Source organism: Leuciscus leuciscus (genome assembly GCF_965113295.1).
Source record: "Leuciscus leuciscus genome assembly, chromosome: 3".
Lineage (NCBI taxonomy): Eukaryota > Metazoa > Chordata > Actinopteri > Cypriniformes > Leuciscidae > Leuciscus > Leuciscus leuciscus.
Window position 1 is genome coordinate 6,727,263 of NC_138727.1, and position 15,300 is coordinate 6,742,562.

At 36.5% G+C, this 15,300-nt stretch overlaps 2 protein-coding genes across 3 annotated transcripts in view; both read left to right on the top strand.

The window, feature by feature from the left end:
- The first annotated feature begins 85 nt into the window (after positions 1 to 85).
- On the top strand, positions 86 to 7,966 carry ube2f (ubiquitin-conjugating enzyme E2F (putative)). The gene is made up of 10 exons (XM_082163958.1): positions 86 to 281; positions 2,029 to 2,178; positions 3,281 to 3,310; positions 4,269 to 4,334; positions 4,697 to 4,764; positions 5,347 to 5,417; positions 5,541 to 5,598; positions 6,728 to 6,760; positions 6,853 to 6,915; positions 7,072 to 7,966. The coding sequence occupies exons 2-10, from the start codon at positions 2,061 to 2,063 to the stop codon at positions 7,120 to 7,122; spliced, it is 558 nt and encodes a 185-aa protein (XP_082020084.1). The 5' UTR covers positions 86 to 281; positions 2,029 to 2,060; the 3' UTR covers positions 7,123 to 7,966.
- Positions 7,967 to 9,254: 1,288 nt separating this feature from the next.
- Positions 9,255 to 15,300, top strand: part of erbb4a (erb-b2 receptor tyrosine kinase 4a) — a 183,530-nt gene continuing 177,484 nt past the window's right edge. Inside the window, exon 1 of one of the 2 annotated variants that reach the window (XM_082163753.1) lies at positions 9,255 to 10,008. In XM_082163753.1, coding sequence (XP_082019879.1) covers positions 9,909 to 10,008 — 100 coding nt within the window. In that variant the 5' untranslated portion in view covers positions 9,255 to 9,908. The remainder of the gene's footprint in view (positions 10,009 to 15,300) is intronic. The other variant, XM_082163754.1, reaches the window with a different exon arrangement.

Sequence of the window (15,300 nt, forward strand, 5' to 3'; positions counted from 1 at the left end):
AAAAAGGGCGGAAATTTTATTTGTGGCGTTTGATTCCACACGGACTTTTGTTTTTAAATGAACGGAACTACTTCCGGCTTCTAAACCGCTCAGGCAGCGGAAATCATTAAACTCAACGGAACTAATCCGCGAAGTATTCCACTCAATTATATTTCTTTTAACGACTTTCAACGTGATTTAACGTTACATAAAAGTTATTTGGGGGGAAACGGCGTGAAATTCATTTGGAATATCCTGATTATGGTGTAAACGGGACAGTTCGGTGACTCTGACAGCGGCAGGTAAGTGTAATATCGATCGCTGCCGAGTTATTGACATTTTTTTAGTTGCATTATGAATGTAAAGATATTTTAGTCCCTACATTTCAGTATATTACCAGATAGACATCTCGCATCCAGGATGAATAATGCACTGTGTAATGGGGGTTAAAGTGTAGCTGCGAATGAACATGTTAGCACAATAACGGCTCGAACCGAACCGGTAACTGATGATTATGAAAGTTTGTATTGTTTAATTTCATAACATCTGCATCTGATACGCGTATTGTAGTCTCTACAATATATACATGTTTTAGGAGGTTTAATATTGCGTTATATATGTAGGTATATAGTATAAAGGTAACGTTACCAGACGTTAATGGTAACATATGGTAATACCATGGTACTTTGATTTATTAATTTGTACTGACAGTCAGATTACCCTATTCATGTACCAGGGTATTTACATGCTATTCTAAGTATACCATGATATTACCACAGTGCTTGTTTATAAAACATGGTATTGCTGATTTGTGGATTTTTTTAGTAAGTGTCACTTGCATTATATTACCGTGAAACCAGGTCACCAAAAACATGGTAATACCATGGTACTTGATTCTTTCACACTAGAGAGTGTGACCCTTTGTGTTTAATATGTTATATACATGTAATACAACATCTGTAGCAGAATATGTAGTAAAATAGTTGGCGAGTATGTTTTTTTTCTCACAATATCATTGTTGTTGTTGTTTAAGAGGAACAAGGAAGTGATGACATATAGTTTACAAGCAGCTACTGTATTGTAAATACAGTATTATTACTATTATTAAGTGTGCAAATGTACATTTAATAATAGTAATAATACTGTATTTACAATACAGTAGCTGCTTGTTTCAGAATACAAAAAAACATGAATAAATTATGATTGATATGCACACTGCTATTATTATTAAAAAATTTGGTAATTGTATTTTCTACAATGTATTCTTGCTTTATACAAATACAAGTGTATGCCTTCTTTGTGAGGATTAAAGCTTCAATAATACATGCCTATTGAGTTCGAGGAACCTATTCAAAGAACATGAATGGCAAAATAATAAGTTTATAATTTGAATAATTTAGTAACTGTTGTATTTTGGTAACATAAATAAATATATTATTATCATTGTAAAGATTTTGCAGAAAACATACAAAATTGGGCCCAAACTGAAATAATGTCAGAGTCAGAAAGAGCTCTGTTGCACACACTTAAGGAATTTACCTTGGGATTAAAGCTTCCAGTACACATAAATATAACAATATAAAAAAGTATAAAGATACAGATAGGGTTATTCAGAATAAAAATGTACAGATACTGAACATATTCACATTATTGTGAATAAATAGGACAACAATTTACAAGGATATTGCACAAAAAAAGTGGGGTATTGCACTTGGAAGGCATTTAACTGTTAGATGGAAAATTTTAAATAATAATGTCTGTCATTTTATATTTTCCATTAAAAAAAAATCAGTTTTTTATGTCTAGGCATATCGTTTTTTAATTTTTTTTAATACATTTTTATGATTTTTTATTTTATTTTTTGTTTATTTTATTTTAGTACGTCAAGTTAAACTAAATGAAAATGAGTTTATTTTTTATTTTTATTTTTTTTATCTAGCAATAAACTGAAATAAAATAAGTTATTTTTAGTTTAGTTTTTTTCAGTTAACATTTATTTCAAGTGCCATGTTTAGTTGACATCATGGTGTGTATTTGTGTTGGTCACAGGTGTGTGAGCGTGTGTATGTTGGTGTGCTGGTATGCTGACGTTAGCCAGTAAGCTGAAGAGGGAGGAAGGCATGAGGGCCGGCCGAACCTCTGCAGGCTCTAATGATGCCTCTCATAGAGTGTCCATCAGAGATCGACTGCTCATCAAAGGTACGAATCACTGACCAAACATGATCATGACACTAGAGCCTGCTGGTTCACAACCCATTTTTAGGTCTGTTCTGAAAAGGTCACATACATATTAGGCAGTTACACAAGAACAGGTCATACTACATGAACACTGAACAGGTTTTGTGACGTGGCTTTATCCACAAAAAAAGGTTAAAGAAACCAGATTACATAAAATAGCCATTGAGGAAAAACACGTTTTGTTCCGACAACGTGTTTTGTGCATTGAATTATTGGTAAAAAAAAAAAGAATATATATAAATACATTTCAATCATTTGGTTAAGAATAATTTTGACACTTTTTGAACTGCTATCTATCTATCTATCTATCTATCTATCTATCTATCTATCTATCTATCTATCTATCTATCTATCTATCTATCTATCTATCTATCTATCTATCTATCTATCTATCTGTCTGTCTGTCTACATTTGAATCTCTAAGATTATAATTTTTTGTCTTTGTTGTCTCTGAAAATAAATGTATTCTATTTATCATGATTCAACACGCATTATAATTTGATCATGAACGACACTCTGCCAAACTTTTTGAAAGAGAAGAGCAGGTCTGAGTCCAGATAGCATGTTGTGTTGTGTTGTGTTGTGCGGTGACTGTCTGCTGGCAGTTGTAGTGGCAGTAAGGTGATGTGATGCAGGCCAGATCAGGAAAGCAGTAAACTCTATTTATATCAGACTGAGAGGAGGAGTCTGTATGCCATTACCAGCGGAGTAAAAAAGCCGTTCCCATCCACAGTCAAACACTCAGGCTATTTTTGTGAATCAGTGAGGCCATTAGATCCGCTCCAACTGAACATTTAGAGATGGTATTGTGAGAATGCAGTTTCCCATATATAGCTGGTGGCCATATATATGCTTTTTCTTTCATACATGTGCCTTATATCAGTGCTTCATAAACAAGAATTCCAATAATAAACAAATCCAGGGAAGGATTCCAGTAACAAAGGAAATTTTAAAAATGTATATCGTTCTAAAACATCTGTTTATGTACTGGTTAGTAAAAGCCGGTTTCATAAGTCTGTCACCCATCAGTTTTGAACACTCATGTTTTGGTTTGTGTTTACAGAGGTTGCAGAACTTGAGACCAACCTTCCAAGTGAGTGTATCTTATTCAGGACATTTTGTGCAGTAAATTGATACCATATCAGTTATTGCTATATATAATTCTAGATTGACAAACAAAAAATTATATATATATATATATATATATATATATGTATATATAAATATAAATATAATATACACACACACACACACACACACACACACACACACACACACACACACACACACACACACACAGGTGAAACTCGAAAAATTAGAATATCGTGCAAAAGTTTGTGTATTTCAGTAGTTCAAATTAAAAGGTGAAACTAATATATTTAGTATATATAACTATATACATATGCATGATTATACTTTTCAGAGGGCCGACATTTCTGTATTTAAAATCCTTTTTTTTAAAATTGATTTCATGTAATATTCTGATTTTCTGAGATTTTCAATTTTGGGGTTTTCATAAGCTGTAAGCCATAATCATCAAAATTATAACTTTTGCACGATATTCACATTTTTCGAGTTTCACCTGTATATATAATTGTTTGTTTGTATATCTAGAATTATATAGCTCTTTATTTTATTTTTAGATTTTGTTGTCATCTAATCTTGAAAAGAATGAATAACTGTTAAATATAAATCTTTAAATAAATATAATTTTTCACACTGTACATTATAATGTTGTCATGCCCTGTAGTATTTAAAATGATTGCTCTTAGTTTTTTGTGATTATTTTAATTTCTTTTGACAAAATATGAGTTTGAGTTTGAATAGCGGCCATTTATTAGTTATTGGCCATAACATGATTTTTGTCTGATTTATTGTATGATTTCGTTGCATCCCTGATGCTGCTTCTTTCATACATCGCAGGAAACATTTTAAAATGATAAAAAATAAAAATTAAACTTTTTTTTTTTTTCATGATACAAATCTGTCAGTTGTAATGCAGATGTAAATTTGTATATATTTGTGATTATGAACTATTATTCTTTCTGCAGATACCTGTAAAGTTACATTTCCTGATGAAAACAAACTCCATCACTTCCAGTTGGCCATTTCTCCAGGTAATTCTGACCTCTTTTAAAAAGGTTCAATTGTTGACATCCATTAAATGCAAATGCTGTTGAACAGTGTAAAAGAGTTCAGTTGACCTATCCATACACAATATTAAGGCCTTTTTAAAATAAAACATTTATAATCTATTTGCTGTTGTTTCACGGTTCATGTGTCTGGAACCAGAAGAGCAAACAAACAACAAATATCATTTGCTATTTTTTCACATATGATTCACATTGTTTTTGTCACTCTTGGTGTGAATAGGCCTTTGCTCATCTGTTTTTTTTTTGTACATTGCTAGTATCTGTGAAATGTTTTGTAATGTGCTAGTGAAAATATAACCTTCCATTTCCACAAAACATCTCTTCAGATGAAGGCTATTACCTTGGTGGAAAGTTTCAGTTTGAGATTGAAGTTCTTGAAGCCTATAATATGGTGGTAAGTGCCTGTAACATATCATGAAGTAATGAGGTAATGCCACACTTACTCACTTGCACTGCAATGATGATTTTATTAGTCCATTTGTAAGCGGGGCCGTTAAATAGATGTTTGCGGGCATTACCGATGTTTCGCAGTGTCTGAATTCAATAAAATAGCAGCCTGAGTGTACCCACACAAATGCACACATGTACAACACAACACATCCTTGACCTTAGAGCTCTGCAATAGCCATGTAAAGGCTGTGCTGAGATCCAGACATGGACCCAAAATCATGAAATATTATGATTTATGAAAAGGATTATGAAAGGCATTAAGCAAAGCATTATACAAACCTCCTTCATTATATTAAAACCTAGCTGCACTGCGTTGTAAATATGCTTTAATGTTCAAATACGCATTGTTTTTCACATACTGTACATTATTGCTGCGTCTGTATTCCCAGTCTGGAATACAGATGACAATGTTGTCAATTTTGAAAAGGCGGGTGATCAAGCAGATCGATTGGATATAGACTTGTTTATAGTGATCTCTGTTAGATGCACCCCAGCTAGGGCTGTAACCATGTTCTGCTTTCCACAGCCTCCTAAAGTCAAGTGCATGACTAGAATATGGCACCCAAACATCGCAGAAACTGGAGAGATCTGCCTGAGGTATAGATATATATATATATATATATATGTCTGTTATGTATTCATGTGTCTTAATGTGTCAGACTCCACATTGTTTTGATTATTTTTATGTTCTTTAACTGATATTGTATTCATGTATTCAAGTTTATTGCGAGAGCATTCAATTGACGGTACTGGATGGGCACCCACCCGTACACTAAAGGTAATTTCTGTTTTTGTAATGCATCTTGGGAAATTCATTAAAGTGTTTACCAAGCGGAACTCTATTGAAATGCTTCATGTTTTCTTCCTTCCTTCTTTCTTTCCTTCCTTCCTTCCTTCCTTCCTTCCTTCCTTTGCTTCATGTTTCCTTTCTTTTCTTTCTTTCTTTCTTTCTTTCTTTCTTTCTTTCTTTCTTTCTTTCTTTCTTTCTTTCTTTCTTTCTTTCTTTCTTTCTTTCTTTCTTTCTTTCTTTCTTTCTTTCTTTCTTCCTTCCTTCCTTCCTTTGCTTCATGTTTCCTTTCTTTCTTTCTTTCTTTCTTTCTTTCTTTCTTTCTTTCTTTCTTTCTTTCTTTCTTTCTTTCTTTCTTTCTTTCTTTCTTCCTTCCTTCCTTCCTTCCTTCCTTCCTTCGCTTCATCCTTCCTTCCTTCCTTCCTTCGCTTCATGTTTCCTTCCTTCCTTCCTTCCTTCCTTCCTTCCTTCCTTCCTTCCTTCCTTCCTTCCTTCCTTCCTTCCTTCCTTCCTTCCTTTGCTTCATGTTTCCTTTCTTTCTTTCTTTCTTTCTTTCTTTCTTTCTTTCTTTCTTTCTTTCTTTCTTTCTTTCTTTCTTTCTTTCTTTCTTTCTTTGCTTCATGTTTCCTTTCCTTCCTTTCTTCCTTCCTTCCTTTCTTTCTTTCTTTCTTTCTTTCTTTCTTTCTTTCTTTCTTTCTTTCTTTGCTTCATGTTCCCTTCTTTCTTTCTTTCTTTCTTTCTTTCTTTCTTTCTTTCTTTCTTTCTTTCTTTCTTCCTTTGCTTCATGTTTCCTTCCTTCCTTCCTTCGCTTCATGTTCTTTCTTTCTTTCTTTCTTTCTTTCTTTCTTTCTTTCTTTCTTTCTTTCAAATATTTTAAAGTTTACAGATTTTAAATACCATTTTATACTTTTGCATCGCAACTTCGCAAGCATTAGTGTTTTCTTCAGAAAATGCATATCACTATGATAAATAATGTAAATGACTATATATTTAAATATCTAATATTAGTTGCTTTATTTAATACAAAGAGAGTGATGTTTGTTTTTTGCGGAAGTCAGTATGGCAAGTTTCTGTGTTGGCTAATCTGCATTATTTTTTCCACCCATTTTTATGTCTTCAGGATGTAGTATGGGGACTGAATTCACTCTTTACTGTAAGTACACATGCTATCTTCAGGAAAGATCTTAGATAATCAGAATTCAATTTTGAGTGTGAAAACCAATAGATGTGTCGTTTCTCTCACAGGATCTTCTTAACTTTGATGACCCACTGAATATAGATGCAGCAGAGCATCATTTACGGGACAAGGTAGAACACCAGCACACATCACGCATTCAAACACGCTTCCAAACAATTCTATTGACACAGTCTTTTGGAAACGTAATGGCTAAAGAAAAAAATTAAATACAATGATATTGCATATGTATCCAAAGCCATCAATTTCTTTCATGCTTCCTGTTTTAGGAGGATTTCAGGAACAAAGTTCAGGACTTCATCAAAAACTATGCAAGATGATGTCTCTGTTTGCCACGTGAGCCACTCTCACATGCATGTGACTTTGCAGATGTACGTCGATTCAGACTGCAACAGAGACAAAATCGCAAACTATTAAAACATACTTGGGGAAAGAAGAAAGTTAAAATGTGTAATGAATGACGCCGTGAGTCCCTGAGCAAGATTTTGGGAGGGGGGATGTGGGCCTTACTGTCCATTTCTGTGGGATTTTTATTTCGAAGCGGACACTCTCGCTGGTTCTTCTCAATCAAGATTGCTTTTACTCCCCCCACACAAAAAAGAAAAGAAAAAAACAAGTACAAAGATGGTGATCATGAAAATGAGGACGTGTAACCTCTCTGATGTCACCTCCTATGCTAGTGCCTCTGTGTTTTTGCCACATATAACTGAACATACGTTGTAAGCCAACTTCTGCAGCCTGCTTCATGAATTTGTTCATAAGTGATGTCATAGAAATCCCAAAGTTCCATTGGTTCATTCGCTCTGGGGGAGGAGTCCACCGACGAGGAAGTGCGCGAGAGCATATAGCACTGATGTCCCGCAGAATACGCCGCTGGATTTCCGGGGCGGTTTCTGTAAAGCCATTTCTTGTAACTCGGCACCTCCCCTCATGTAAAATCACTGCAGTTATCAGACTACTCCGTATCACCCATGCAAATGAATGAGTTCTGAAACTGTTTCAGTTCAAATCTGTGAGATGTGTGAATCTCACGAATGTCCAGCTCACATTTTACACTTAAAAATCAAAGGAAATCTATTTAGCATAAAATTTAAGATGTGCTGATAACGCTTTTTTTTTTTTAGTTGCAACTTATTTCGATGATGAATTATGCATGTTTTCCTTCGAATAAAAAACAAAACAAAAATTTGAGGAAACTATGCATAATTATCATCAAATAATATTAAATGGAAAAATATAACTTCTTATTGCTTTTGATTTTGGAGTGAAATATGACCCGGACATGTTCTGGATGTGCAGGTGAGATTCAGCCTTGCTCCCGTATGCATTTTTGTCAGTGTATACACGTTCAGCTTTACCGATGTGTGCATGTACACAAGAATACCTGTATGCTAGTACCGTGTTTGTGTGAGAGTGTGTGTTTGAGTGTGTGTTTGAGCGAGAGAGACTGGGATTTTAATACATGTCTGATTTGGTAGCATGCACTGGGCTACTGAACTGCTCAGCCATAAAGCCTGTTCAATTAGTGAGGATTTACTTTATTTAATTTGATTTTTTTTTTTCTCTTCAGGGGTGTATATCCATTTGTAAAGTATATTAAAGAGGAATTCTACCACTAAGTAAAGAATTGTAGTAATTTGTGTGTAAACTTCAACAGTTTGCTATCATAATTTGTTCTCTTAAGAGCTCTGTGTATAGATTATCACTAGCTTTGCCCTAAAATCTAGTGAGCTGCCTAACTAGATGGCATTTTCAGGCATTATATAATGTGCATTTGCCTTTATTGCCCAAAACTGCTGTCTAGGTACTTGGCACACTAGAGCTATGATTGGAAAATAAAATGCCGCTTGTCTGTTAACATTGGTTTTGGCTCAAAACATAGTGAGCTTCACCTAGATACATTCTTAGGCATTATATAATGCAAATTTGCCTATGATGCCAAAAATAGGCAGCTTACTAGGGCTATGTACTGCCTACTGCATTATTTTAGTCCAATTTTATGTAAAAATGTTTTAACTCTTTGCAGTCAGATCAAATAGCGAGATTTGACAAAAAAAGAAAGAAAATGTATTTAGTCTGGTTCACCAGTTACACTGGAAATTGCAATCAAATTGCAGTACTGTGTCCACTGCAGCGGTCTCTGTTGTATACTGCACATTTTTGCAAATGAATTGCCTATGCATACAACAATTATCTTACTATGCACGATATGTATACTATATAGGGTGATTAAAAAAGTATATTGCAATCCAGAATTCACCCTACAACGGAATTAGTATGAGTAGAATGCTGTACCAAACAAAGTGTGTTTGTCTTCATCTTTGCACCAGATGGCGCTATTGTCTCAAAAAAAAAAAAAAAAAGTGCTTGCACATGTGTATAAAGGCACTTGGCCACACACATATTCAAATAAAAATGGCAAAAAAATAAATAAATTAACCCTAACCCTTACAAAGTACTGTACTGTTAAGAAATAATCATGTGCTAAAGTATGTAATGAATGCCACTAATCTGTATACCATGATACATGATACTTCATGGAATACCAAGTCGTTCTCGTACATGGCCAAGAAACGCTGTATTACCATGGTACCAAGTCTATAAAGTATTGAGATATGGAAAATTAGACATTAATTACAAATATTTGAACTTATTGCAGATACGAGTCTTGGGGATGTGTACGTGGAATTAAATGTTCATTCCGCTAAAACTACGACTTCGAACACTGTAGTAAAAACTAAAACCCACACACAAAACAGGTTTGTGTTTGGGGGCGTGCCTCACCTTAATTAATTCACACTTCTGTCCAATCAGTGCTTAGGAGGGCGGTGTTCAAGCGCTCAAGGCGCGCGCCCGAGCACGGAGACAGTAACTCGGTCCGGAATTCAGCGTAGAGTGCTGACAGTCCAAACGCAGTCACATTTAGACCAGGAATAACTCACGTTCACCTCTTGTCATTTAATGAACTGATCCAGTTTTACTTGCAGACTTAAAACAAGGCTCAACTCCAGATCATGCGCTCTATGTGAACAGCTGCGCAAAGACGCACAGGCTGAAAGACAATTGACAGCTCGCCAACGGGACATTGGAGTGGACATGTGAAGAAATGGATATGCAGCCTCTTCATATGATCAAAATGCGATCTGAAATCAACATCGTCCTCATCCTCACTGCTGTGATTGTTCCCCTGTGCACCTCGCAGTCAGGTGAGCGTCCAACTCCCGTGCGTAAAAGTGCTTATCCATCCTTCATATCTGTCTTATTGGATAGCTTTGTGTTCTGGTATAGCATTTTCTATTTTATATATGGACACGTGTCAGTGCATTCAACATTTTTCAACCCGTAAACTCCCAGCGATCGTTTATTCCGACTTGGGCAGCACAAATACTTCTGTGCCAAACTCCAAGTGTCCACATTACAACCGAGAGCAATTCGTGATACTGCCGCAGCTTCATTTATATTTGTGCTTAAGGATCCTTATCAATCAAAAGATGTCAAAGCATTCGTCAGAGATGTATGGAAGACTGACATCAGAAATCCACTGGTGATGAGAAATCACTATTTGCACCGCCATTGCGTGTTTGCGCACACTGTTACTTGCGCACACACTGTTACGTGCTTGAATACGGATATGTTTCATTCCGTCTATTTTTAAATTATCTTGTTTCTTGGCTGATTCTTGATTTTTGAAGTGTAAACGAGCAGTTAAGTTACTTCATCCTCTCTCCACACGATGGTGGCAGTCAACCGATTAACGGCAGGGCAGCTGAAGCGCGGAGCCGTGCGTTTTTACGCATCTTTTTCCATGATGTGTAATAACTGCGGAAGCGCTCGGAACCAGAATTAACTCATGATGCATACATCGATATTTCCATTTCTCCCTGAAATAATTCAGCTTTAAAAATCCCACATTACACATTATCATCCTTATCATCATTATTATAGATTTTAAAAATAATTGTATTATTTATATATTATTTTGATAATTTATATATTTTCACAAGTCATTATTCAGAAATCTAATTAATTATGAAGTCTGGATCAGTTGAATTTATTAAAATTACTTCGTTGAATGCTGTTTTTTTTTTATTTTTTTTTTTTTACTTTTTTGGAGCGAATCTACTAACTGCTAGATAATGGGATAATGCACTAATGGAAATGATGTTAGATGGTACGGGTCCATTGGTTTCTTCTGCTCAAGGTTACTGCACCTGCAAAATATCAGGCCATTGAATATTTATAAGCTAATTTAAGTGTTTTTCTAAACAATTTGAGCTATGCTGACTGTAGCAAATCCTTTTTTATGAAACACTCTGGAATGTGGCTTGGGCTCATTTAAAAAAAAAATTGTGCATGCAAATTTGTTCAACATCAATTTTTAATTGTTTCGCAGGCCTGGTTTTTGTGGTAAATCGTTTTAAAAACGTGTCCTTTAAATGCTTCTCATTATGCATCCGCTCACACCTCTGTCGAGAACCATATGGCACCGTATTTGACCCAGGCTTCCATCTGACATTTAAGTTTGATAGAAAATTACTGCTGGTAGACCTGAGAATATGATCAAATTATTAATCATCTTCAAGCCAAATTAAGTTTGGTTGGAGAGTTCATGCGAGCTGAGGGAGGGAGAATATTTCCTGTTAATTAATGTTGTCACTGCTCTGATGTCTAGATGTGAACTTTCTTATGAACAGGAAAAAAAAAATGTCTTGCTTGGTGGAATAGTACAATATAAAGGCAATGATTGTTTATAGCAGCCTCTTATTGAATAGCATCAGGTTGCATAATTCAACAGCTTACATTCACTGTATTTATAAGCATTTTCTTCACAGTAATTATTCACACATCTGGTCTTTTGATCATTGGTATCAAGATGTTTATATACGGCTACTCTTAATGTAGGGACATCTGCATAGTTCACCCACAATTCACCCAGTTTACTAATACTTCTATTGTTCAAATTCCATGTGACTGGTGGAACACAAAAGGAGATGAGGTAGTACTTTATTTCGATAGTCCACTTTAGACAATGTACTAACTATAAGTAATTTTACTACGTCAACTACCAGTCATTAGCGTATTAATAGACTGTCTTCTTAATAGAATATCTGCTAACACTTTATTTTGATGCTCACCAACAGACCTACTGACTATAAGTAACTTTGCAACTACAGTACATGACTACCAACTTATTCTACTGACCCTAAACTTAACCTTTACCTAACAGTCTACTAATACTCTAATGAGAGTTAGTTGACATGAAGTTGCAAAGCTACAGGACTTATAGTTGGTAGAATGTCTAAAGTGGTCTATCAGAATGAAGTGTAGAATGGAGATGTTTGGGAGAATAGGCTGAATGCAGCAGAAGTTAAGCTCTGTTACCACAGCCAATAGTTTCGACATGTTCCTCAGTTTGCAAAAATGGCTAGTACTGTACAATAATGTCCTTACAACGGATATCAGTGGGGCAAGACGTTCTGGAGAGTTAACACTACTGTACCATTCAAAAGTTATATACACTGCCCTTCAAAAGTTTGGGATCGGTAAGATTTTTCATGTTTTTAAAAGAAGTCTCTTCTGCTCACCAAGGCTGCATTTATTATACCAAAAGTACAGTGTTGTTTAAATGTATTTGAATATATTTTAAAATGTAATTTATTCCCTGTGATCAAAGCTGAATTTTACTCCAGTCTTCAGTGTCACATGATCCTTCAGAAATCACTCTAATATGCTGATTTGCTGCTCAAGAAACATTTCTTATTATTATCAATGTTGAAAACAGTTGTGATGCTTCATATTTTTGTGGAAACCTTGATACATTTTTCTCAGGATTCTTTGATGAAAGAGATTCTTTTATTTGAAACAGAAATCTTTTGAAATCTTCTAAATGTCTGTCACTTTTGATTAATTGAATGCATCCTTGCTGAATGAAAGTATTCATTTATTTTGAACGGTAGTGTATTAAAGTCTTGTGGCCACACCTTCAAAACAAAGTGCTTTGGAATGTTTCTTGCCTCATATACTTTTAAAGTGTTTCTTTCATGAACAAGAAGATTGAACTTGAACTGTTTGCTGTATCTGCTGTTAGATTATATGTTTATCTTTTCATCAGTATTTGACTGTGGTGCCGTTTTGGCCCTTGACCCATGTGTGCAAAACAGTGAGAAAACCTCTTTCTCTATTCAATTGAGCTCATGCCGAGCTCAGACTCTTCACAAAAGCAAATGGTTGACTTCTTTTTCAGCATCCTCTTATTGTCCCTAGCTCTTAAGAGGGAATGACATCTTCAATTTCCCGATTCTCAGTACGAAGTAAACCAATAAAGCCTGTTGTAATCCACAGACTCCCCCCTTTTTTTTAAGAATGGCAGAAAGGCAAAAAAAGCTGAGAGGATTTTCTTTTCAGTGGCTGTAGGGTTTGTTTCTCTTCCACTTGTAATTCCTCTCAGAAAACAAATGCCTGCGGGCCTATACCAATAGGCCTGCCAAAACCCCCCTCCTCCTCTTCTCTCTCTCTACAAGTCTTTCAGGCTTGCTTTCACCCTCCCTATCCGCTCCCCCATCTTCTGGCTCCGTGCCCCTCACAGTCAGCTGGAATGCTAGTCTTCTCCTCATCCTGTGTGTGATGCAGCCCTGCATTTCTTATTGAGCTTTAGCTGCGAGCGCACGATTGTTGGTTTATACAGGTGTTTAAGCCCAATAACCAGGTTCATCATTGTCTTTTTGAGCATCAGGCATTAGAAAGACTCTTGGGAATCTCTAAACATAGATAAAATGTGTCCCATCGCACCAGCGGTGTGATGCCTCGTGCCTGTGCAATAATAACTGCGTTTTTTTTTCAAAGGAATTACTTAGAAGACTTATAGTTTGCTTGTGTTAACATTCTACTGCGATGCATGATGAAAATTGTTCATTCTAATATGCTGATTTGCTGCTCAAGAAATATTTCTTATTATCAATGTTGAAAACAGTTGCAATGCTTAACATTTTCAGGATTCTCTAGAAAGTTCAAAAGAACAGAATTTATTTGAAACAGATTTTTTTGGGGACATTATAAATGACTCCTGTCATTTTTTTGTGTATATGTGTGTGATTCCTAGATTCGTGTTTATTTTTGTTTTTTGTTTTAGTTTTTTGTCTGTTAAAAAAAAGAAAAAAAGAAAGAAATTTGTGTCTGGTTGCTTAAAACAAAGTAATATCATCATTCACATCTTTTAAGTCAGGACATTTCTATGTGTAATGGAGGCAAGCTAGTAAGAGCTGTGCAGGTAAACCTCACTCCCATGGTCTCAAGACTTTAGTGACTGACGCTAGAAACTGTTTTTTAATTGTCCCTGTTAGAGCGCTCGCCTCACACGCCGCAGACAACGGTTCGAATCCCACTCGGAGCGGGTCGAGTAGGACCCGTGACCCGATTGGAATTGAGGTTTAGGGGGTGAGTGTAATGGAGGCAAGATAGTAAGAGCTGTGCGTGTAAACTTCACTCCCCTGATCTCAAGAGGCGCACTAGCGACTGACACTCGGGGCTGTCTTTAGCGTCCTTGTTAGCGTGCCCACCTCCCATGCCGGAGATGCCGGTTTGAATCCCGCTCGGAGCAAGTTGAGTAGGACAGTGCATTTGGTGCCGTGACCCGGGTGGAAGTGAGGTTTAGGGGGTGAGTGTAATGGAGGCCAGACAGTAAGAGCTGTGCATGTAAACCTCACTCCCCTGTTCTCAAGAGGCGTGCTAGTGACTGACGCTAGAGACTGCTGTCTTTAGGGTCCTTGTTAGCACGTCCGCCTCTTATGCCGGAGACGCCGGTTCGAATCCCACTCAGAGCAGGTTGAGTAAGACCGTTGCATTTGGTGCCGTGATCCGAGTGGAAGTGAGGTTTAGGGGGTGAGTGTAATGGAGGCCAGACAGTAAGAGCTGTGCATGTAAACCTCACTCCCCTGTTCTCAAGAGGCGTGCTAGTGACTGACGCTAGAGACTGCTGTCTTTAGGGTCCTTGTTAGCACGTCCGCCTCTTATGCCGGAGACGCCGGTTCGAATCCCGTTCGGAGCAGGTTGAGTAGGACTGATTACATACTGTATGCTGTTACTAAAGTTCAAATTTCGTAACTTTTTTCTCATGACTTGCGTCACTTGACACGCCTACATTCTATCACCAACGGCCACTGTCGCTCATGTCACCGCAAGTCATCAGCCCTCCATTTAAAATGAATGGGATGATGACGCTCTGTCGCTGTGTGTTGCTAGTGGTGTGAACTGGGCTTAAGATTTTCAGAGTGGTTGATACTGTGTTGCTATGGCATTGCTAGGGTGTTTTGGGTGGTTCTCATATAATCACTCACTAGACCACTTCAAAATTGTTGCTGGTGGCTCTCTCTCTCTCTCTCTCTCTCTCTCTCTCTCTCTCTCTCTCTCTCTCTCTCTCTCTCTCTCTCTCTCGCTGCTTCAGAAATTGAATACTTCCCTACTGTATGCAAAAAACAGTACTGGAAAAGAGTAGTATGTCT